The 25792-nt window shown below is 37.8% G+C and overlaps 1 protein-coding gene across 19 annotated transcripts in view; it reads right to left on the bottom strand.

The window, feature by feature from the left end:
- LOC126915820 (neurobeachin) overlaps nucleotides 1-25792 on the bottom strand; it is a 413960-nt gene that overhangs the window by 67069 nt on the left and 321099 nt on the right. For 11 of the 19 annotated variants that reach the window (XM_050720858.1, XM_050720853.1, XM_050720863.1 and 8 more), the window contains 16 exons: nucleotides 25498-25663; nucleotides 25052-25205; nucleotides 24754-24933; nucleotides 23752-23892; nucleotides 23467-23574; nucleotides 23021-23192; nucleotides 20752-21123; nucleotides 19237-19367; nucleotides 17876-17989; nucleotides 16664-16871; nucleotides 15780-16127; nucleotides 14485-14611; nucleotides 14250-14358; nucleotides 13962-14137; nucleotides 13455-13729; nucleotides 13143-13279 (listed from right to left, as the gene is read on the bottom strand). In XM_050720858.1, the coding sequence (XP_050576815.1) occupies nucleotides 13143-13279; nucleotides 13455-13729; nucleotides 13962-14137; nucleotides 14250-14358; nucleotides 14485-14611; nucleotides 15780-16127; nucleotides 16664-16871; nucleotides 17876-17989; nucleotides 19237-19367; nucleotides 20752-21123; nucleotides 23021-23192; nucleotides 23467-23574; nucleotides 23752-23892; nucleotides 24754-24933; nucleotides 25052-25205; nucleotides 25498-25663 (2918 nt within the window). The remainder of the gene's footprint in view (nucleotides 1-13142; nucleotides 13280-13454; nucleotides 13730-13961; nucleotides 14138-14249; nucleotides 14359-14484; nucleotides 14612-15779; nucleotides 16128-16663; nucleotides 16872-17875; nucleotides 17990-19236; nucleotides 19368-20751; nucleotides 21124-23020; nucleotides 23193-23466; nucleotides 23575-23751; nucleotides 23893-24753; nucleotides 24934-25051; nucleotides 25206-25497; nucleotides 25664-25792) is intronic. The other 8 variants (XM_050720855.1, XM_050720873.1, XM_050720861.1 and 5 more) reach the window with 6 other exon arrangements.

Here is a 25792-nt window from a genome sequence, read left to right on the forward strand (position 1 = left end):
TACTCAGCTACATGAGATCGATCCACATTGACCTTTTAGCGTATGACTGAAATTTTACAGACTTTGGATAGAATTAAAAAACATCATGTCGTACGTCGCAGATTCATATGTCTCAGATCAACGACTGCTTGTCATCGAGTATCATACTCCACGTCCAACGCATGTTCTCTTCGTGGCACAACAGAATCCACACGCGATTCCGCGTCACCACAGCTCTTGTTCGAATTTACGTAGCGTGGAAGAAGGTAGCTTCGAGAAACAAACGACTGGAAGTGAACGAGGCGAAATCACACGTTCTCCGCAAAATTTCCTATGCAACAGTGCATTCGAAAGTATGTATTCATTACGGAACGCCTAAGTGCCCATTTAAATAGCTATATTTCAGAGCGTAGCCGTAAGGCCAACAACCTGTCAAGAGATCATACCCTTGTCAAAATAATCGCTAAATTATGGGATGCGTACAGTTTTAACTACCAGCCCGCTTCCCCCGGCTCTTTCGCCGACATTCCCGTTTTCTGCCTATCCATTTGGCCCATCTTGTTTCTCTCGATACCTGCCAGCTTGCTTCGGTTCTGTGTCTTTCTCCTCCATTTCTTTCTTCTTTCATTTTGGTAAAACAGCGTTCGGGTAACTGGTATGATGAAAATCGACACAGAGTTAATTATTCGACTCGCGAACAAAAATTGTATGGGACATTGGTTAGCGAACGTTATCGGGGCTCGCGATGATTAATGGGACAATAAAATTCACCTGAAAACATCGACCAACGACCCAGCGTATATAATTGTTATTTTATTCGTGTTTCTAAGATCCCGGAGAGGACGACACGTAAGCCATTAATTTTCATCAACCGGGACGACGCGACGTTCCTGGCGCACCGAGAGTCACTGCCGAATTTCTTGAAAGCATCCGTGATAGATGAATAGATTTCGAAAAGGAAAAATATATGACAATTATATATGACTATATATGACAATTCGCGATTGAATAAATTAATTCTTAGATGCATTTATAGGAGATAGTAAAACAATTTTGAAAATGTGAATTTGTGTGTCGTATAGCTATAGAAAAATAACTAACACGTTGACCGGTAGTGTGAGAAAACATGAGTATATTTCTAAACGACAACATGCGTTCAAGAGCTGGTAATTCCCGAGCAAAGAGAAAGAGCAAGAGTCGTAAAAGAAACGTTTCGTCTCGGCGTTGACGTGATTGTGCGGTACTTTTGATCGGGCAATTACGTCGCCGTATGATTTTATATTTTGTTGAGGACAGATAACGTCTAGCGGACAAAATAAAATCAATCTCGCGCGGTTGCTAAATTACAGGACACCGCGAGACCAGCGACTCGTAAAACCTCCGAGAGATGCTCATTTTTCGGTGTACTTTGTTACTTTTAATTTCCTCCCGGTGACTGGACATTCCTGTTTGGCCACACGCCTTGAAAAACAGCGCTCGAATGGGTTGTATTCGCTGAACCGTGATTCACACTTAGAATTGTAAACGTTCTCGAGGTTTTATGGTGTTTGCACCGGTAGCAGGCGTAGACGCGTCTCGTTTCACGGATTTATCGATCCGATCCAAACGACTAGATGCTCGTCACGCTCGATGGAACATCGACATTCGCGATTTCGTAGAAACATTAGATTGGCAGGAAATGGATTGCCAAGTAATAAAAAATTACTAATTACTTACTTAAAATTGTTGAAAAAAGAGTTATAGAGCTAAAATATCGTATATGTGAAGAGCCATCTAATTCGATTAGTACATATATATTATACTGAAAAATGTTTACGATATTCTATGATAGCTTGAGACTTTCCAATTTTCTTTATCGTTCTTTTACGAGTTTCTTTACGATTTCCTTAGCGATTTTCTTTTTTACAAGTTTCTTCGCAAATTTTGCTGTATTAATAAGTAGTATTTCAAAGATCATTTTGCAAACTTTTTCACGAATTCTCTTTTAATCTGTTAACCTAGTGTCATCCTTTGAGCAGAAATTTCTAATCATTCTGATCATGGAATTGAAAATTGATACAGGCAAATTAATTTCCGTCTTAATGCTGTGTTAGTTCTTGTGAAGTGGAAGTCCCGAAATAAATGAATTAGTCCCATGAAAAATTTCTCTTTGACCGTCTTTTTTTTTTATAAATATCTGCGAATCTCTTCCCGATGGATGACGCACGCGAAAAGAAAATTACGCAGTTAACATTATGTCCACTTAGCGACGTGCCAACGAAAATACGCGTTCCTATACGCGTGACGATTCGCGCGCTCGTCCGTTCATTAATATTAATCGACCTCGTTGTCACGTGGCCGTTTCGCAATGCTTGAAAACGTGCCTCGACCGCCGCGTGTCTGCACGCAACCTACCGATGATTAATGACAGAAAAGGCGGGAAAGGTAGGCGCAGGTAGATTTTCCCTTATCTACTGGCGGCTGGTTTATTCGCTGTTTTAGAGCGTCGCAGCTGCGTCCGTTCGTTTTTCCATCGTTACGAGCACCAACCAGCGGGAATGCGCTTCTTAATGTCGAACACGGCTCGCCTCTAACCCTCCACCGTATAATCACGCGGATAAAAATAATTATACTGTGCATGCCCTACCGTTCAGGATCGTCTTGTTCACTGAGACATTTATTGCTTACAATATTACCTTCGTTATAAATACGGAAAAGCGAATTTCTGTCCTGTGATTTTCTGATTGCTCCATCTTCCGTTACCTTTGCCAGCGATTGGTTGGTAGCAATTTCTTAACGTATTTATATTTCTGGATCTATTATCTTGTTTATGTTGTCTTCACAGGACAGGTTTAGATATGGTATTATCTTATGATAGTTTATGTTAAATGTATCAAGCTGTATTAGAATATTTATAAGTATGTGTATTTTATACTGTGAACAGAGCAAGTAAATATCCTGCAGCTAATATTCTTAGGCATATGTAATCCAGTCATGCGTGAGCTATACATTGTAGCACTTATAGGTAAACTCAGGTGTGTTTCCTGTAATATCTTAACCACTATGTGCACCTTCTTATTATTCCTAGGCTTTCGTATTCCTAACACTTGCGGTCTGTTCATATGTCAATTTCCAAGCCCTGTATGCAATTCATACTGCGATTATGGCGCTTAGAATGAACCACGAAGTGGTAGCAATATTACAATATTCTAAATATACGAGAACAATAGAATATACTACACTATTATCATTAGAATATACCATTGTGTAAAAATGAGTGGACATTCGTGCACTATACTTAAATCTCAGTAAAATATCGATCTCATGAATCATTTCCAAAAATAACAGACAGCAAAAATAAGTATTCTGCGCAATTTCGGCCATCCTATACAAATCGCAAACATCTTTTGCCAAGAGTCTGCGTTACAATTAGTCGAACAACCGGATCAGGTTCGATCGCGGATCCATATGGCACACGCAACCAGCGATACGCGCTGGTACCAGCTTGCCACGGATAATCACGGGGCTGAACAGCATCGATACCCGATGCAAGAGCGGGGTGACGCGAAAATAGACTGGACGTTCGATCCGTGGCCCCTTAAAAAGCATATAAAAGTAGGGGTATAGGAAAGGGGGCAGCGAGAGGACCGGGGGGCATAATAAATATCGGGTAAGGACGAGATCGGGCGCTACTTACGCCGTCAGCGATAATGATGGGGTGTGTTCGGGTTGTTTGCTTAGCGAGCAGATTAGTGAATGAATCCACAGGTGGGCGCCATCCGTCACACTCTGAATCGGATCCAGCTTGGCCGGCTCCGCCTATTCACCGACTAGCATTCTTCCACACCAGGCTCGTCTCGAAAGGGTAACCAGGCGCCCCGTGATACACAAATTGCCAGCTCGTGGATTCGATTCAATCGACACGAGTAGTCTCCGTCGTATCTTATTCCCACAAACGCCTACCTGCTCGCGCGAGATCGTGGACGTGGTGACAAGAAGACGTGGTGCAGTTTTGTTGTATTATAATTTTAAGCAGTGAATCGAGTGAGACGAATAAATATCAATACTCGTGATTTATAAGGAAGTCATTAGAAAAGTGGTATAAATATATTTTGTCTTTATCTTTTTTTTCGTCAAAAATGAATTAAATACGGAAAACGATGTATGCTATTCTTACATATCTGGAAAATTTTGCTAAGAGCTTAAAAGAATACAGATCTCTTTATTAGAGTTTAACTTCATCGATAGATTTCTAAAATTAACTTGAACGTTTCAAAGTGGGGTGAATCGGAGCAAAATGCGTCACTGGATTCGCACACATCTGCGCCTCGGAGCATCGACTTTACGCGGTGCACCGTGAATCCACGGTACACGGCTACACCCACAATCTTTCCGCCTACCTGCAGCTGCTGACAGCGCTGATGTGGCACGAGACAGTTGCCTATGATATCCATCATCGCTCCTTTCGAGGATAATCGTTAGTCACGCCTCTAATAGCCAACGAAGGATATCATACGAACGAAAAAATCCTGTGCCACAGCCAGTTCCATCGAATGATCTTTCGGTTGTCAATGCTGTCAACGAGACAACTCACTTTCCATTCTCTTAACTTACGTATCTTTCTAACCGGTCTTGTCATTTTCTATATATTTTTCTTTTTTTTGTTTTTAATAATTCCACACCTGGTTCATATATCGTTGAAAAGTATAGTGGACAAGCATAGTGATTGGTCGACTGAAATATAAACAAGCGGAGACTTGTTGCTTGGCAAAGAGTATACAATCTATTCTCTACGCGCTGAAGTAGAGAAGGCCCTCAAGGTAGCGATATGATGGAGTGCTAAGGAGATTGGCGGACCACCGGAGTAATGTCCGCGCTAATAGCAGTGATTACCCTGCCTTGTTGAGAATGAATCCGCCCGCTCTCCTTCTAGACTGCCTGTTGTTCAGACTCAACCCTGTTTTGCCTTACAGTGCCCTACCCACGAATTGATGGATGTTTACCAAACTAACTGCCTGGTCGTCGTACGGCCTGGCTGCTAGCCGTGAGCTACTATAACGTCGAATTCCATCAAAATCTTTGGCTTCGCGGATTAAAACGCGACGTTTACGCATGTACGCATGTGTACTCTGATTTGTTATGTATCTGAGGTACTATCGTGGATAAATTTTCATTCTTAGTGTATAATACGATAACTGGATAATCGTTCAGATCAAAATCGTAGAAATCGATCGTTTGATGCAGTTAAAAGTATGAAAGGTACAATAAATTGAAAAAGGTGAAGATATAAAAAAGAGAAAGAAAAGGACAAGTGGAAAAGGTCATAACCACTGAAGAAGAAGGGACACATTACTCAATCGTTCTGAGTCACAATCGTTTAAAGCAAAGGAGGAATAATTAACTGTAACTATACTTCGTGATCCGCGGTAATCATGGCACGATGCCATATGTTCATTGCCATTCAACATCGAACTCCACGAATAATCCTCTATTCACGGTAAGTACTCCGATGCCGATCGACACAATGCAAGCGTCGAGTGAATGTGACTTAACTATTATTTATTAAACGAACGTAACTGATCTGCATCGATCGACAGATAATATATAATCGAACTAGCGGAACGAAACTTGCGGTCGCGCTCATAATGGCCGTATATTTACTTTCGAACGCGTACGCGACTTTTTAAATCAGTCTGTATCGAGCACAGGATAATTATAGTTGCATTATTGCCAACGTCATTCACGATATATCACCAGGATTTCATGCATATGCATCGCCGCGGAGGGGCATAATCGCATAACATTAAATCGGCGCTCGTTCACAGTTACTTTCCCGCCTTCCTGCCATTTCTCTTCGACCTTTCCTCGCGTGGTGCACGCCCTCCGCGATCATTCTTTCCTACGTCTGTATTTCGTTTGCCCGCAAACTGTGCGCGTGTCCGACGTACGATGAACTCGCATCGGGATGCGATTATGAGATCGTTTCGCGTAATAGTTTCGTTAATTATTGCGTTTCGGGATATAGTATAATAATATTCCAGTCAGATAAGCTTCACCGTCTTATATATCCAGTATTGAAATTTGTATGAAATAATCGTTATATACTGTGAGACACCATTAGTCTCTAATATAATAACGAAAGGGGAGTAAGAAAGTATCGCGCTCGTTAGGTTCAGTAAGAAAAAATATAAAAAATAAAGAAATAATTCAAACAACTACGGTAAACTACAGTAACTCTTTTGCATAAAACAAAATTAATTGTTTATTAAATGTGCAGATTGCTGTGTTTACGGATTGGAAAATAAGGTAGCTTACGGCTGTTGTTAATGGCAAATCGACCGCAAGTATGCTCGGTTGTTCGTGCATGCGTAAAAACTATTTTTCGTCGAACAAGGTTAATTGTTAATTGAAAATACGCGTTGCGACATTTATCTTTTTAGATAGCCAATGTTTAACGAGTATATTCTAACCAGTTCCTACGATTATTCATTGATGCAAAACGTATACTATACTCGTACGACCTTCCCTAAATAAACAAGATACTCCGATATCATATCCATTGATAGCATAAGAGGGATATCATGATTGACAATTAGGGATCAGTTGATGAGTGCTTTTCACAAGGATATTATACACGTTTCAAGCAATTTACAAGTATGTGATACATTTTTTCAATGTTTTATTCATTACTGTACTTTATTATCAGGAAGTTAGCCGGTTTGAATCTTAGAAGAATCGGTTTACCCATTATTTACTTTATTAAGCGCTTACTGCGGAGAAGTAAGAGTTACTTAGATGAAATGAAGTATCACTTTACAATAACGTTCGATAAAAACCTTCGCATTCATACATATTTAACGAACCTCCCAATATTTCATACAAATTTTCACCATAGATTTCTTCCTGTTATCAACAGTTCCAAACAACGATATTTCATATATTGCATAAATTTCATGACCTAACCAACGATTAATTTCACTTCACAAAAGATTAGATATCCACAAAACATCTCGAGTCCCACATACTTCCCGACAATAAACGTCGACTGCCTGTTTCGTGGTAATTCGAACTCGCAACATCCTCCGACCATAAATTAAACGAATAATTAATATCCCCTAGCCACAGCATGGACACCTATAAAACCATTAACTTGCAGGATTCCTCAATCCTCGTCAAACCTCGCTGTTGCTCGCTACCACGAACCATCCGTCGATTTTTCCACGGACTGGCAACCGTACACCGCAATATTCCCTATCCATAAATCGAAAATCTTTACCGCAACATGATATATGACCAGCGTAGCTCGTCTTGCGTTCGCTGATAAACGATCCGATGGTTTCTTCGATTTTTCCCGATATTGTACTCCCGTTAATGGCATCTCACTTGGCAATGAGTGCGCGCCAACATACACCAACGGACCACCTGTCCGGTGGGTCTGTTTCCCGTCTTTCCCCTCCTGTTCCATTCTTCGCGTACCATGCAAGTATCCCGTTGGGATATTCGCAGCATGCGTTTGCAATAGCTATACCGCAGCCCTTGCGAGCTTTAGGCGCCACAACCACTCCGTTTCCATAAAAATGCGAGCTCCGACGAGTCACGATACCGCGAGCTTTAACATTTACTGCCGACTGGATCTTTGTTGCATATTCTATATACCAATACAAAATGGCTTTCAGACGAAAGCTATTTGTACAGCGCGAAATATTATTTGGATTACTATGGATATCATTATGGATGTATTATGGATATATACTTAATATTACAATGGATTATTATGAAAGCTTCTTTTTTCTCATTTTTATCGCCGTTGGATTGTATTCTTGAAAATTATTTGTTAACTATACAACGGTGATCATTTTTCCATTAGAGAAATTTAACGTTGATCGTCCTTCCTCGAAGCTAGGATTAAATTTGACCCTTAAAGTTTTCTTTCCAGTCGTGTCCGTTCCGTTCTCTTAATTTGACACCTCTTTGAAAAGTGATGCCAAGATTTCAATTTCGTCTAACAGTAAATTACGATCATTTCCCTCCTGAACTTTTCATATGCATATCGTCGAAATCGGCACGAATCCGGAACTTATGCACTGAATATGTTAAGTCACGAGGGTACCATCGCAATTCGATACCTCGTTGTACTTTCTAATGAAGGGTTTAAACATGCCTTGCTACGAAAATATGGCAATTTATATTCAAACAAATGTTCTTTTATATTTTTTAGCAATTGTGAATTTCAACATTCGGAACATTCTTGGATGTTTGTCCTCAATAAGATGCTTTTTGTATCTTTTGTATGGCGAAGTAAGTGTGAATCGTGGAAAATGGAATCCTGTTTAAAGGCATTTAGCTCGCATCGCGTTCCTTTCCGTGATTGCTTGTTCTTGTAACCCGTTCTCGGTACCTTTCAACGGTTTTAATGGCGAACATGTGCTGGAGTCGAAACGTTGAATCGCGTGTAAGATTGGACAGATGGAAATTTGTTGGTCATTTTCTTGAATGTTATGTAACGGAGTTGTGTATAAAGGAAGAAGTTAAATGGTGGATTGAAGAAACATTTATTTACTAGATTAGCGGTTAATGTATCCATCCGTTATGCAGACTGAATGGTGATGACAATCGAACGGTATATTTCTAAGCAGTCATGTGTGTGATGTTCCACGTTTGTCATACTTTTCCTCGTAACAACTCTTCGATTAGATGAGTGAGTAATATATTACTCATTCACAATACTTGAAATCTTTAATTTATTAGTTAATTTGCATTAAGCAACTCCATTCTCGGGTAATTCTTCGAAGAGGATGAAACTGGGTTCGCAGAAAAAATCAAAATAAAAATTATCAATTCGAAAAGAAATGCAGAATAAATATTTATATAAATAATTTCCTTTTATTCCCAAGCTTTCCGATCATTTCCATAATTTTATTTACGCTCTACGATTCTTGTGTCTTCTAGATTCTCGCCGCATATAAATGACCGCAGAGTATGAAGCAAGGACGAAGATTCTGTATGGGACGAGCGGATCTCGAGGGCAGGCTGGCGTAACGAGAGTACCGTGCGTGCTTGAAAGTACGGCAATTACCGAGCTGCCACTTTCCACAGAGCACGTAAGCCGTGCAACGTCGTGCAAATACAGTAAAGAGATGTAATAACTGTGTAAAGGCAGAATTTTAAACACCACGAGCTACTATTCGTATCCTTCAACGATTCTCTAAATTGCGATTCCTCGGAATTCATGAAACCCACGTTCACTTTTGCGCACGATACTATTGCCTCCTACTTCGTTTGCCGTGAATCAGACTCCTCACCAGCGTAACCAAAATGTATATTAATTACCATACTAAACAGCGATTCGAACCGATCGAAACGAAAAGAGATGCAAATGAAGAAAGAAAGAGAAACAATTAGAAAATCGCAAAAGATAAAACGAACGGTAGGATCTACTCGGATCAATGGGGAGTTGGAATGAACGAAAAGAAAGAGAGAGGGCGCGCAGAACTCAAAAGGGTTCAGGATGTAACGGTCCATTATTTGTTTTAGATATTAATGTTCCTCGTGGACGATCAATAATTTACATCGGACGTAATCGCACGGTGTGCATCCTCTATCTCTAGCGCAGAACCCGTTGAAAGAGAGTCCATGGACATAGGATGAAGGAAGATAGAGGTAACCGAAGAGAAAGGAGACCCGTGTAAACAATAAATCACGATAAATACGTTTGCCCGGGACCATTATAAAAGCTCGAGCCGGGAGAGGAGGAGAATCGGCGCGATCGGCGAACAAGGTGAGGCCAGTCAGCCGAAGCTGGTGAACCGAGAGTTCACCGATATGCAGTCTCTCCCTGGGGCCACTCCCGATGCAGCCTCTCTTCTACGTCCGCGCATTACGATCGCTTAAGTCTCGACTCGACTATCGAGTGATCCATCGCCTACGAATTCGACGAAGCCTCCCGCCTACCCTCGGGACATCCTCGACTAATGAGCGTGTCTCGATCGTGAACCACTAGCCTCTCTTTCTCCGCTCCTATCTCGGCCTTTTCACTCTTCCTTTGCTCTCCTTTCTTTTAGCTCTTCCTCTTTCCTTGTTCTTTCTTTTTCTTTTTCCTTTTGGTCTGTTTGGTTAGCTTGTTTTCTTCGTCTTTCGCTCGGTTCTTTACTCGTTCCAGTCATCCACGCTTCCAGGTGCGTTCAGCGTGTTTCTGTTTAAACAGGATTCCAATTAAGAGGCGGGACGAGCCCGTGCTCCTATTCACAGACTCGTCTGGTCGAGATATATAGAAGATGACAGGTGAACATGACAAAATCGTCGGGAAGAGTAGAAATTCTTGGTGACCCTGGAATCGAACCCAAGACGCGACACTTTCGTGTTTAACTTTTTTGTGACCAGTTTTCGAAAGATTGAAATTCACCGATTAAAGTGACATTTTTTTCTTCCACGAATAGATACAAGTATTGCATTGCAATTTTGCTTCTTTCTTATTTATTATTTTATTCGTCCTTTATAAAATGAAGATTATTGTTGTTTCAAACGCGTGACATAATAATAAGTGGATAACCTTTTCACAGCGAATATATCTTTTCTTTGAAATCTTATTCATCCTTTTCTTTAAAAGGTATACTTTTCTATAAGGCTTAATTTACTGATCTATTTCCAAATCATTCGTGTACGTATTCCAAAACATAGAATGTGATGAAGATGAGCAAGATTTGCTCGAGGAGTCTCTCTTTTCCTCTTTTCGCTCTCTCAAAATAAACATTAAGCGATTCATCAAAATCACGTTATTCATGTTCAGTCGAATTATTGCATACAGATAAATTTCAAAGTTAGTATTACATAACTAAAAATTACAAAACGTTTCGACAATTTATATCATTTCTCTGTATCTACCAGTTATTCACCGATACTGAAATGAGTGTATAAGAATTCAATTAGGTACATCTCTGTATTCTAACACGAACAATCCTAACTCAGTTTGTTCCTCTCATCTATTTCCCAACCGTCCATTAACCATACAAACGAACATCTTACACAAAGCAGAGCACAATATTTCTAGCCTCTCATTTACAAAACTCGAAGCTTTCAAGTTGCTTCTATAAATACCCAAGGTGGAATTCGATCGACGAGAGATACTTCTCGATCCATCGGTTCCCATTGGATCGCGAGGAGGATCGCACAAACAGGATGTCTGCGGTAAACGTGCAATAGTTACTAGATAGGAGGGGAAGCGTGGTAGTTCCAGTGCATTCCTGAGAATCTGTATGCCCACCTATGCCACAGATGTGTGCTTAGTACGTGGTGGAGCGATGCAGAAGGCAAATAGAAAGAGAGAGAAAACGAGAGGAGAGCAGGCAAGGTAGATACCGGGCCCCGCGGGGGGCTCATAATTGCCGACCCTGAAGATCGGCCGACCCCATGGGGCCCTCCTCTGTTTGTTTTATTCCCTAGTTATACAAACGCGAGATCTACGACCGATATATGATAATCGGCCTCTAGTTCTCTCCAGGGCTCACAGTCTCTCGCTTCTCTTCTCGTTCCTCTTATCGCTCTACCTCCTTTTCTCTCTCCTTTTAATCTCCGTTTTATTTACTTCCTTTTTTCCCGTATTTTTTTATTCCGTTTTTCGTTCTCTTTTCATTTTCACTCGGTCGGATGACCACCGTCGCGAGACGTGACTACATTATGCACACTGATAGACAGGGACACGTCCGAACCAATTCCAACTACGTTATTGTGGAAGCTTTCGCCACGTCTCATCATTTATGATTCGCATTTATTCAAATTCCTTGCTCCGACCTGTGATTAATACTGTTTGTCGCAAACCAACGCTGCCAGTGGTCTACCTCGTCATTCTTCTCGGAGTTGAAGTTTATTTATAGTAAAATTCTTCTGAGAATTTCTGGAGTCGTAAACACGGTCGATAACGTTTTTGGTAACTGCGTAGAAAATTTGAGTAGTTTGAATCTTTGGTAAATGGGATACCGTTTAATCAAAATATTATTCATTGTTCTTCGATTAATTTTCTTATTCTGCATAATTAATTTTGATATGAACGTCAATCTCGAATTTGAATTTCTTTGTGCATCATTCTGACAATTTTTAGTTTTACAGTTCTTTCGTTAAAAAATATGCAAATCATGCGACTAATATATTTGTATTTCCTTTTAAATTGTTATCGATTAAGATCGATTTATGCGTGTTATAATAAATCTTATTGAAATATTATGTAGCTCCAGTTATATTTCCCAGAATTTTCAATAAAAATTTCACGTACAAGTCTCTTCAAAAAGTGAGGAAGTTTATCAGAATTGCTTGCCCAATTACTAATTAACAACCTATGTTTCGATTTGTATATTTGCAAAATTTGTGCATAAATTTGTTGTAGAAAAATTTTCTCTGGCGAGTAAAGTGAGTCTCCGCGTGGCCCTAGATTTCAGAGCGCGAGGGAACGTTATCTGCATGGAGACCAGTAACCATATTTCAAAGAGATAGCTTCGCAAACGCAACAAGTTGCTCCAAATGCATGTAATAGACGGTATCTTAACGCGGACAAACTGACACAATGATTAATCATTAAGATTGTGTGTGACAAGTGATAAATGTAAGCAAGGGAATACAGTCGCAATATATAACGCGAAAAGTGACAAACATAATGGCTGTTCGAATCTCAGATTTTCTGTCGTAATCCGAAAAACAACTGAGTGATTAGTCAGCAAATCAATTAGAATTCTTTTCGATTTCAAATATTTCCTTTTACCCATTTATACATCAAAGAACCAACAAGAGTAGCAAATTACATAAACACTTATCCTTAAGAGGTATCGTGACGGAATTACTGAACGTTTCTCTAATTGATATTCCTACAATATGTTTCGTGTCATACAAAATGGTCATCTTAATTAGTATAAGTAAAATTTTCATTAAATAAATAAAGATTTTTTATTTTACTTTAATTTAGATAACGATATATAGTGATTTATATAATTTAACTTAACTTTTCTTAAGCACAGAGCACAGAGTCAGATCCAGGAAAAACAATTTTTTAGCAATTAATTCCAACTTGATTAAAAGAATTGTATCGTTGCAAATGATTCAAGTTCCATTATTTATATACAAGCATTAACGCTTTCCCCTTGTATCAGCGTATCCAATAATTTCAATGTGAATAGAAAAAGATTCATGTATGTACTTACCTCACTGTCAATCTTCTTGAACTCCGGGTCGTCCTCGTCCACCTCGAAGTACAGTTCCGCGGACGTCACAGAGATAATACCAGGAGCCACGATACCGGGCGCGATCAATTTTCCTTTCGTGCTGATGTTCACCGGGCCTGACAGAACACAATCTCGTTGTAGCTCACATACATCCGCGCATGTATATGTATATACATAAACGTATACACGTGTAACATAATTTAAACGATAGAACGTGTCACGTTTCGCTTACATATGCAAGCAAAGGAAATAAGAGAAAATAAAACGAAATGAAATGAAGGAAGATCTAACCTGTCAGATCGTTATCGAGGTCTCTGTCGTCCGACAACAGCTCACTGTCGTCCATCAGATCCGCCGACTGCAATTGCTGTTGATGTGCACGCGAGGCTGCGAGATGCGCGTGAAACTCTTCACGCGCTTGCAGAATCGCATCCTCGGGTGCACCGTGTTCGAGGGCCGCCTTCAGTGTAGCTTCGGGATGGCTCGAGCCTAGTGGATTGTGCACGAAACGCTTACGTCTACGTGCATCATCCTCCCAAGCATCTAGCTTCCAGTATTCGGCCAATCTGAATTTCAACAAGATTTTTTTTTTTAATATGTATATCTTAAATTTAATTTTTAAGTAATAGATGGAAGTTAAAGAAATTCAATGAACCGTATAATATAAAAAAAAATTGAGCAAGTCAATCCTCCATATATTTATCTTTAATATTTGTTTTATTTAAAATAATTCTGTTTTATTTAATACAATTCTCGACATCCTAACAACATTCCAAATAAAGAAATACGGCGACTCACTTTGCAGCCATTGGATCCATATATCCCCAAGCACCATGTTTGTTCGACAGGATATTACGGACCTTTTCCAACAATCTACTGGCAATAACATTGTCTCGTCTTCGTGCAGCCGTGATTAAGTGATCGCACATTCGTTCCTCTTCTCGTCGGTCGAGCAATGTTTGCGCGCATTGCGACTGAGCCAAAAATTTCAAAATTACTATCACAAAGTTTCATATACCAATGCAAAAAACAGTAATCGCAAATTACGTCAAGAAATATAATTAAGTATACGTAAAAAACAGATACCTCGAAGTCGGCATGCTTGAGCACGTCGTCCGCTCTCATACGATTCAGGATAAACTCAGCCTCGTTGGCCACTCGCACTATATGATCCTTCATCGCGTGAGACAGTAACCTGCATAGTATAAACGCGAACTTTTACGATTTGCGTTACGAGAACCAGCGTAGTTCGAGCCGCGGTTTACTGCACGCACTATAACTCTGTCGTTCTAACGATCATCGTATAACGAGCCCTTCTTACCTTCCCTCGTTAATGAGCTCGATGAAAGCCAGGCCTGCGTGCTTCTGCAAGGAGTTCTGCCATTCTTGGGAACAAAGTAGCATCACCAATTCCACCACGGAATTGCTGTTTTTGAAGGTGGTCAGTCCTAACGTGGAACAGGAGGATCGAATCATTAAAAATGTCTCGTTTGGTCGTTCAGTCGAATGGTCGAGAAAACGATGGGATTATGGATGGGGAAAAAGAAGTCGCGGGGTTTGAAATTCAGTTGTAAAATACAGAGAAGAAGCAGCGGGACACGGATGGAAGAAAGAAATAGGAAAGGCATAGACGGCCGGGTGATTTATAAACGACCGGTGAACGTATCGCTTCTCGAGCTGTTGTTTAAAAATAAAAGTGCATCGATACGTGGCACGGCCGTCATCCGCGACGTTCCACGAATATAAAATCCCCGCGAAGTGCCATGGACTGCGACCGCGTCACGTGAATACAAATGTTCAACGATTATCCCGGAATACGCGTTCCATCTTTCTAAGCGGAACCATAAACTGACTAATTTGAATACATTCGCTGCGATGAATCGACACAGATAAGACGAAAGGAATATACGAGCCTGGTGTTGATGCAAAGCGACTTAAGAATCCACTACGTTGGACTTTCCTCTAGAATTTCCCGACTATGTTGCATGATAAAGTTCATTTAATGACTGTAAAAGTTTCCGTTCAAATAAGGAGACATATGTGTCACAGTTTATGGCCTAAGAAGAGAAGATCGTTACATGGGATTGTCGCTTCGATTCTTCTTATCAATAGTAAATAGGTGTTTTTGTGAAATAAGGATAACTTGCGTTACTCGAAGCTATGATCTTCTTTTTTCTAATGCATTTTTCTTTAAAACATATATTATATAATATATATTATATTATATTTTTCTACGAACACATTAAGAACAGACATTTCTCAGATATTTCTTTTTGAATTTCATTTTCAAAAAATAAAGATTAAACTGACCAATATTTATCACTGTCCATTGGTACTTTCCAAAAGAGAAGACACGCAATCCGTTCATAATGTGTTAAACGGTACATGTACATATAAATAAACGTACAATCTTTACTCACAAAATACCATGAAATTAAATGATAATTCGTATAAGATAATCTACATCGGATAACCGCTACCACATTTAAAACCAAAAGCTCAAACTATTTTACACAACCAAATTCTACAACAAAATTTAGCAGTATTAAAATAAAAACGTATTAATACCAAGCAATACACACATATTAGTAGATTAGTCGATGAGATTGCACTTACGAGTCCTACCTTTGCCTTCCATCAGCAATTCTTGTCCGTGGGAGCCAACGAGAGTTTTCGAGAGGAAAGGGGCAAAGTCCACCATAATTTCCCGCAAAAGCGGGCAAACAGAACCCAGTGCCATTTCTAATTTTTGTGTGAGCGACGCTTCGCGCGATGGTGTTGGAACTGGAAGATGGTCGACCAGTCCCTTGATCGGTAACTCGTCCGGACGTGGCGACGCGGAAGTCATCACCAATCTATCCGATACGCGAACCACTGAGATTTCCCCGGAAGGTTTCTCGCCGCGTTCCGCGTTACTTAGCATCCCTTGCTCCAGAACGTTTCCTTCGCTATCTTGAATCTCACCTGTATCAGAAAGGAAAATCACAGTTCTCATTTTTCATTCCACATTTCCATTTCAAAGTTTTCTAAACTGACACGTTCGGTATCAGCAAGCATCACGCGTGTAAACTGCAGGCGAAAAATAATGCACATTCGATATAGTAACGTTTTTATACATAAACGCATTTTTCTTAATTTCAATGTCTAATTTCAACGTATTTGGTTTTAGAGGAATTCAGGCAATATTGAGAATTTCAAATTGGAAAAGACTAAAAAACAGAAAGAAAAAGAAAAGGTAAAGGTACGAGGACAGAATTTGTTTAAGCCGTAAAAAGAGTTGGCGATGGTATCGTCAGTTTGGAATTTGGAACCAAATCTTCTGAGAAAACTACCGCCAGACAGGTAGTTTATAGATTCTTATCTTTGGTCTTAACAGTTGAAGGTTGTCTCAGAGTAGAATTTAGTTTAGGGATAATAGAGAAACGAAACAAAAGAATATAAAAGAATAAATGTCCTGCCAATCTACTTCCTTTTCTCGTAACATCAAATGGATTTCTTACCGCGAGTGTGCGCCATGTTGTGAATATTTCGCGGATCTTCCCTTTGATTCGTCATTGGGATCGTGTCTCCGTCTTCGTTAAGATTTACGTCGGTCCAAGCTTCCTCGGAGGAGTTGTGTTTGTTCTCATTATCCGTGGCAACCTCGGAAGGACTGGCATCCGCGGTAATATTGCTACGATGCACCGTTTCTTCGCTGGAGTCGTTGCTCTAAAAGGGACGACATTAACATCTCGGTGTGTTCACAAAATATACTCGTTAAACATATATTTATTAGGTACGTAGATTAAAGAAAATCGAAAAATATAGGATCGATCGGTTTGAACACGATTGTGTGTATATTGAATTTCAAGAAAATTCTATTTGATCTCTAAAATATTGTTTTATATTGTTGACATGTTATATATAATTCGTTGAATGAATATTTTTCAAGATAGATACATCGTGAAAGAAGTGTATTTAACAACATTACTTTTAATCGAGACAATTTCAAACAACACTACGGCTACTTGGCTACTTGATACTGAATACTGTATTATTTCTAACGGAAGCGTAGCTTCCGCTGAACAAACTATTTAATCATAAATACCTATGATATAATAACAAGTCTTAGGAACGTTTACTTGAGAAGAGAATCAAACGACATGTTCTGCTTACTGATTAAGTCTCGCGTGCTATGCATTTACTCGACGACATGCAGTTAATCGTAACAACACTAATACGCAGTCATCTAATATACGTGTAAACAAGGAATATAAAAGCTTCCTAGATTCTCAAGCCACGATACGGCGAACGTAATATCGTAATGGCTACGCTTGATTACGTCCATAAAACTGTACGTAACAAAAATACAGTTACGTATGGGAAGATTATATACGTGGATAAGCCACCGTACAGTAAGACGAATCGATTTTAGTCTCGTACTATTTTCTATCGTTAATTGCGTAGCCGTTAAACGGGCATTCGTTGTTGCTTTCATCTCTTCTTGCTTTCTATAGATGAAAAAAGAAGAAAAAGAAATATAAATGCATCAATTATGTAAGAAAATCGAAATAGTTTTTCAAATCCCCTTCTAAAAAAAAAAAAAAAAAAAAGGAAGATCATGTCGAGACGATTGTTTTAGCTTGTTTCTTTGTCAGGGTACATCGTTAAAGTTCCCTGTTTCGTTTATGAGTTTTTCTGTTCCGTGTCCGTACTCAAAGTCAAACTTTTACCTGGACATTTCGTGGCAGTGGTTCAGTAGGTCTTGTCGAAGAGCCAAGCGTTGGTTCTGACGAGGTGTAATCCTCGAGAATTGTCCGTGGCCGAGGTACACCACTGTGACCTCCCTTCAGAACCAGTAGTTAGTACGCATAGCAATGCAAGCAGAGGAAGTTAACGTTGAGAAAAATTAAAGAGTAAAAGTGTCGCATGCTCGAAATAATTACAGAGGTTGCACAGATACAAGATAGAGATACAATATCCTCGGGGATAATCGAGGATTACATTTATACGTACACATTCGAATCGAGCTTCAAAGAAGGGCATGTTTCATAGTTTTATCGCAATCGTTGGAAATTTTAAATGTACTTCTGAACTTCACGTGCGAGAACGAAACTATGTGTGGAATTATCTGGTACAATTACTTTTGACTACGTAAGTGCGAAAGAACATCGTTAAATATTTCACTAAAGTAAACAATACGTGCTGGATGTGGCTCGAACTGTTACGTTTTTAGATCAGAGAATTACTTCGGGATCGATTAACGTGTTAGCTACTCAGGGTATAATTGAACTACTTCTAAGGAGAATTCAGAATCGAAACTGTGATATATCGATTAATTTCATACCTTAAGATCTGTTTGTTAATTTTACAGTTTTGTTAAAGATCTACTGTTTGTTATCAGGCTATCAATACTCGGGATGCATGCAGATTGTTCATTGGATCAGAAATTTCAACAGAGACACGTAGAGATTTAAGTTAAGTCAAGTATCTACGGTAGAAGAATCGGAAAATGACAAGTCGAGTAAACGAAATGCAAAGCGCATCGCGTGGGCTGGAGAGTGCCAATTCCATCGTAACAGTAGATCGTGCGTGACAAGAAAGGTGCAAGAGAATCGTGTCGCCATCGAAATATCGAATGTCGTAAAAATCGTATCAAATATATATATATATCAAGATCAGGATTCTGAGACGACCATTACATCTTTTTAAGATTTTAATTCGGTGAAATACACAACGAAACATGACTGTATCTCATCAAAGGCATGCAATCTCAAGTAAGGTTGTCACAAATCATCTCGAGCATCGATGGTTTTATATATGTATACCGAGAGAGAATTAAAAAATCAAAAAACAAAAAGAAAGTTTCGCTATTTTCGTATACTTTCACGTAGAAACAGCACTGAGGAGAGATTCACAAGATATTTTTCGCTTTTTACCTGGGAACAACGGATCAATTAATTCCGACGTGTGCATCTTTCGTATGGGTAGATCTTTTACGTAGCACGTTTTTTAAACGAAGTACAGCAATAGCTGTACAGCAACATCTTATCGAATAGGTAAGGGGTAAGGAGGACATTTGTTGGTCACTTACCTTCGTTGATGGAGGGCCTGACGACGTAACATCGTGATCTGCCAAGATCGACGAATTGTTCTCGTCGACGATTATCACCTCGTATTCACCGTCATCTTGAGAACCAGCTTGACTCATTATACCTCCGCTTCCTGGAAGCATATTTCACCATTGTGATGATCTGTACTTAAAAGTATCGGGATATTTCATCTTGCAAAGCAGGTCGACATGAACGATCATGCGATCGACGATTTTATTAATGATAAATATTGTCTTTGCATTGGTTAATAAATCTTCGATATTTCATTTAATCATATTTTATGTCTTTGGATTATTGACGTCGATCGCATTGCAGGTAGAGGAGATGCATTATAGTGCATGAACTCAAAACGGAAAGGAAAATACGAAGCGTAATTAGGAACGTAATCAAAGCATTCAAACTTGTTCAACAATTTGAAGAAGAAGGAAGTAGTTCCTAGAATAATGAAATTTTATTCGATTACTTTCTTACCATTTCGCATTTCCTTTTTCTTCAAAGCGTATTTTCAAATGAAATAACGTTTGATAATTGTAATACACGCAAGAAAATTATTGCCAACGTTTTAAATACGTAAGAATAGTGCACGCGTCGACGCTTTCTAGAGATTCTTTTCATCGCAGTAGAAATTATAGTAATATTCTCGTAAAATATCGTTTTAGTTTATGCACGTTTGTCAAATTTCCAGCCGGCAAAATAATCTGAAACGTGCAACTGTCATTGGTGAAGAAACTTAACGGTAACTATCATTTATTCGTAAGTTAACTTTTATATGTTAGCAAGAAGAATAGTCTTGCGTTAGATCAGAATAATGGATGCGCTTAATGGAATCAACATCACGCAAACTTGCATTATAAGTTGCAATTCGCAACATGCAAACTTTTCGATTGCTCGCAAATCGCAAGTGGTGCAGTTTTCATTCGCAGCTTGTGCTCCAAGCTTTCAAACCACATTAGAGAATCAACGTATAACGCATCATATAATTGCAACGTCTGCAAACGAAATTATCCAGAAGTTCAATTCAACTTTACTTTCCTGTCGCAAAACAATAGGAAAAACAAATATGGCAGCTGAAATTAATTTATAAAATAAATCTCTAGAATCAAATATATCCAATCAAATATTTTTTCGTTGCCAAACAAAAGACTTGTCAAATAATAAGAATCAGAACGATGCTTATGCGTGTGTAAGTACGTGCATGTGTATGCCCATGTGTAAAAGTCAAATCTCAGGTTGGCTCAAACTGGTTAGTGAACGGCAAACATGCAGACAAAAATATCGATACGTCGATGATATCGATAAAACAAACTAGGAAGAATAATCGAAGAATATACGAAAATATAAAAGAATAAGTAATTGAAGGGAGGCATGATAAAAGAAAATTAGTGTCGATAATTCGTTCGTTGGCCAGTAGTAGACGGTAAGAAAAATATCGAGCAGGCGATAAAGAAACAAACTCGAGCATTCCGTGGAACACAACGTTCGGGCAATCGAGTTACCTTGCAGACCAACACCGGAGTTTCTATGACAGAGATTTCGGGGCTGATCGATATGCTTTTGAAGCGTATGATGGTGATTGTTGTTATTATGATGATGGTAATGATGATGCCGATGATAGTTATGGTTATTCGGATGATGGTTGTAATGATTACTGTGGTGATTCGGGAGATAATAGTTGGAGGGGGGCTGGCGATTAGAGTGCCTGGCAGCCGGTAGCGGGTGCTGGTGGTGGTGCTGGTTCATATGGTGGTTGGCATTGGCATTGACATTCGCATTGGCGTTAGGGTGAGATCCCGGGAGGAACTGTGGGTACACGTGGTGAGACCACTGTGGAAACAGGGGCCGCCCTCCTCCACCACCATTCCCATCTGCTGAGGAACCACATTTACCACATTACCACGATTCGAGACCATATGCCCTCCGTGTTTCTGTCATACGTTTGATCTTTTTAATTATCTGAACGTGTCGCTATTCTTTAGTCCTTCTACTGGGTTTCTCTCTGTTTCTTAAAAAAGCGTGTAATTTTTCCAAATTATCCTACTGTCTTCTATGTTGAGAGATAGATAGTAATATTTCACATCTAAATAGGATCATAATTAATCGGGATTTCCTTTAATTTTTTTAATAATTTGTTTAGAGCGTTTGTCTTTTTATTTTAGTACTCGAAACGTTATCTATATCAATCCTTTCTAAAACGGATATTATCTATATTATATATCTAAGATAAATTCCACAGGTGTAAAATTAAGACAGATATGTAGTTCATTTGTATTGTTCACAATTACCATTATTTTTTTTATTCAATTGAATATATCGCATTAAGGGTAATTTTTATTGTCACAGAGACTTTTCAATTATTATAAAAACAAGATTCTCGCTGTTGTAATTTTCATCGATCATTTTCGAATACAGATATTTAAAATCTCGTTTAAGATTTTTAATTCAAATTTATGTACGAGATAATAATACAGAGTGAAACTCAGCAAAGAACACGACGTGAAACTCTGCAGTTTTTTCAGAGAACAATTAAATTACTGAATTATATAAGAAAGTGTAAGATACTAACTTTAGGAGCATCGCATAGTTCAAATATAACATATATTATCGAAATAGAACATTTAAATGATATATGTCATCAAACATCCAATTGTTTCTAAAGAAACATTCCACAGATGTAATTGATGTATGTTACCTTGTTTCATTATCATTTATGGTCAACATCTTTTGAATTTGTTTCACACAAATAAATTGTTTGTTTTATAATATAAAATAATAGCGACATTTAAACAATATATATATCTAAACCGAACAGAAAGAGTGCTAATGCATTCGACAAACATCAAAACTCTCACTGTCAGATACATAGAAAAATAATTCATACAGTGCAATTCGACATGCGCTCTATTCAGTGTAATGTGCTGTTCGATTTGCTGCTACACAATTAAAGTGCATAGTGTTCCACAGCATCTACGTATTTGCATATATATTCGTGTTATTCACAAAATGATCTATTATTTCACTTTCAATGGTCCAATTACTTTAATTTGGTTTAATTTTATTTTTATCGTAATGATAATTTCTTATCTTTTTGTATCCTATATTTGTTGAATTAAAATTGCATTTAAATTCGAAAAGGAAAAATATAGTTCTTTTCGAAATATGAATATCATGGGAAATATGCTCATTTAGTTGTTGACAATAACAATCATGGCATAATGTTATGTCACATTCAAAGTGTAGAAAAAATAAGTTTTCTTATTTAATATAATAATCAGGAAATATGATAATATATATCTGACATGTAAGAGTTTTGAAGTAATAATTTGATACTATTACTAATAATCTTTTTTAAACAAACAATTAATATTTCTTATGTAAAATTTGTTAGAGGCAACACATATGTGTTCGAAATAGAACATACATATATTAATGTCAACATTAATTTCAAAGATTTTCATGTTCTTTACTAACGTTTTTTCTAAAATCCATACAAAATTCCTACAAATAGCAAGATCTATAGTCACCGCCACAAATTGTAATTAGATCATTTTTTGCGTAATTTAGTTACATCTAGCATTAAGCATGTCAACGCTTAAATCGAATAAATCCTACAATGAAAACAATGCTCCTGGATAAAGTAATATTAAAGAATTGTTTATTCCTCTTTTACTAGGCATCATGTGTTTACGTTTATCATTTAAGTTTCTTCAAATCTTGTATCTTTTTAGTGTAACAGAATGTTTAATAAAATAATAGTGTATACCTTACCTGAAGGGCTACCTGGTCTTAAACTAGCACCATTAGTCTGTATTGTTTGAACTGGACTTGGTGGTCGCTGTGATATTGGTGGTTCCAATATATCACGGTACTTTGATACCATTAGTACAGAGATGAAGTAAACTATAGCGAGGGACAGAAACTGGGCCTGCTTGGTTTCCTCCTGAAATGAAGAAAGGAAACGTGCTTCTTATTAGTAATATTTACTTATTACTATTCTTATTATTAACCCTGTTGAAGTCATCGAATTTTTGTGTCTGAATACAATCAGAAAAAGTTTAATGTTTTAAGAAAATTTTCGACATACAATTGAAATGAGAAACAACTATGTACTTAAATCTAAACAATTTTTTAACGACAGAAAAATATATTTCGATGGGAAATAATACAAAGAGCGTAGTAGAATGAATGATACGCGAAATATTCTAAATACTTACAACATCTCTGTATATCACAGCTCGTAAGCGATTCACGTCCATATCTTGCAGTAATTTCTCTGGATCTTTTACAGGACTTAATTGATGTGCCAGATTATCCACTATGTTCTACAAAAATAGAGACGATACTTTACTTGACCGTTGGTAAACGATGTTAACGAATCACGGTGAACGCTATTCTCTATACGACACGGCTTCGAATAAGTACATGATATGTAACTTGTCAATATCGATGACAATAACACATTTCTCTAGATAAATTAAGTTCGATCAGATGAAACATACCTTGGGTGACGTTTGAGCTCCACGTATAAGAGACTGTATGTGCTGTGATTTATTACTAGAACCAATCTGTCGACCTAACATGCTGTACGATCTGCCACGTTCTTTACACTCTAAGCAGTTTCTAACGGCACATGTACAGACCTATAGAAGCATTTCATCAGATGAATATATCAAAAACATATAGTGTACACATACATGTTGAAGTTCTATGTTATACATTTACGGAGAACTAAAAATATTATGGCTATTTAAAACACTGCTGATATAAGAACTATTTCTATTGATAAAAAATATAGACTACGATAGTGTTAAAGTGAGTGTGGCTTTCAATTTCCTTTACGCGAAGTATATGATTTCTTATTATTTCGAGATATCAACATTCAAGAGAATTATAATATGTATATTACAACAGATAATTATATTTTTGATTTTGGATCGAAACATGTGATAATTTTATGCGTAAATTTTTATATAGATGGTTTATGTGTTATGATACTATGAAACACCAATATGTATATACAGATAAAAAAATTAATACGAGGCACAATCTATATGATTATTCTATTATAATAGAATTTTAATTAACTTCGTTATTCATATGAGAGGGGGTACATTGAAAATCAATAATAAAAGTCGTGTAGCAACCTTAATTTTTACTCTCAAGGGAAATGTATTAAAATGCAGAAAGACGAAGTTCATCGATTAGTGTTTGTGTATATAATAATGTATATAAGAAATTTCGTTTATCAGGATGCGTACTGATAACAGCGAATCTAAGAAATGTGGATCGGAAACACTTAATATGGTCTTTTTCAATAACCTCACACCATTTGTTTGTTCTATCGACATTCTACGATATTCACAAAAAGAATTAATTTCTTCAACTATATATAAATGTCACAGAAAACGAGCTTTTCATGAAATTCGAATTACACGGTGTGGTATAATAGTGATGTATCTGTTTGAGAAACGAAAAATACTACGTGAACGATAAATACAAACCAGTCTTAAACACTGCCTTAGAATACCGCCACTAGACATATTCTTCTCAGCCTCCAGTTCACCGAAATTTAAAGAGCTGGCGAAGATAAGTACATCAGCCATGTTGACTAGTCTTTGTAGAAAAGAAACCGCTACCTCAATTGGCATCCCCTGAGTTGGTTCAATTACATCCAATTCGCTCTATGAATATATCCAAGCACCAATTAAAAAAAGGAATCCGTGAAAAATGAACTTTCCACCTGGGATATGCTCGTCTATGTGAAATCAGGGAAAAATATAGAAAAATGTTTATACATACATTTGGTGAGGTCGCCGATGCTAGAAGCGGTAACAATCCTCCGCAGGCAATTATAAGATTGTCAGCTAGTTGCGAAATTAGGTGAACAGTATTAACAACAAAAATTGCGTTCTCGCTGCTGTTTACAAAGTCCAACACTGACTTCGTCGAATGACTGGAACACAGTGGAATATTGAATTTAGCAATAAATTGTATCGCAAGTTTATTAATACATTGAATCGAGTAATAAATTCGTCTTTAAAATTTTTCAAAAATTGTAAACATACAGTTATTTGAATTCTTGATAAAAGATGTAAATCTATAGAGAAATAAAATAACTTAATTAATCCTTGATTCGAAAGATTTCATACTAATGAACGTGTTACGTGTTTTTTTTTTTTTTTAAAAAGCGCGAGTGAAATATTGCTGTAACTAATAGTACATGATAGAACTAGATATTTATGTACCTTCTCCAGACTTGAATGTCTGTCTCTAACGAGAAGAGGACATCCGAGAGTAATCTTTGATGTATGTAAGACCATTTGAATTCTGGTATTCTGAAAGGAGGACGAGTCGGGCCTGGACTAAACATTGGTCTTGTAGAAGGATTACCTTGCTTCGATCGTTTTGATTCTATAATAAATATCAACAGTTTTGTATAATGTGTTGAACATATGATATATAATAGATTAAATAATTAGTAAACTGCGAATGTTTATGTATTTATGGGAAACTCAAAGGTCTAAAATATCGAAAATAATT

The sequence above is a fragment of the Bombus affinis genome, chromosome 4 (genome assembly GCF_024516045.1).
Source record: "Bombus affinis isolate iyBomAffi1 chromosome 4, iyBomAffi1.2, whole genome shotgun sequence".
Lineage (NCBI taxonomy): Eukaryota > Metazoa > Arthropoda > Insecta > Hymenoptera > Apidae > Bombus > Bombus affinis.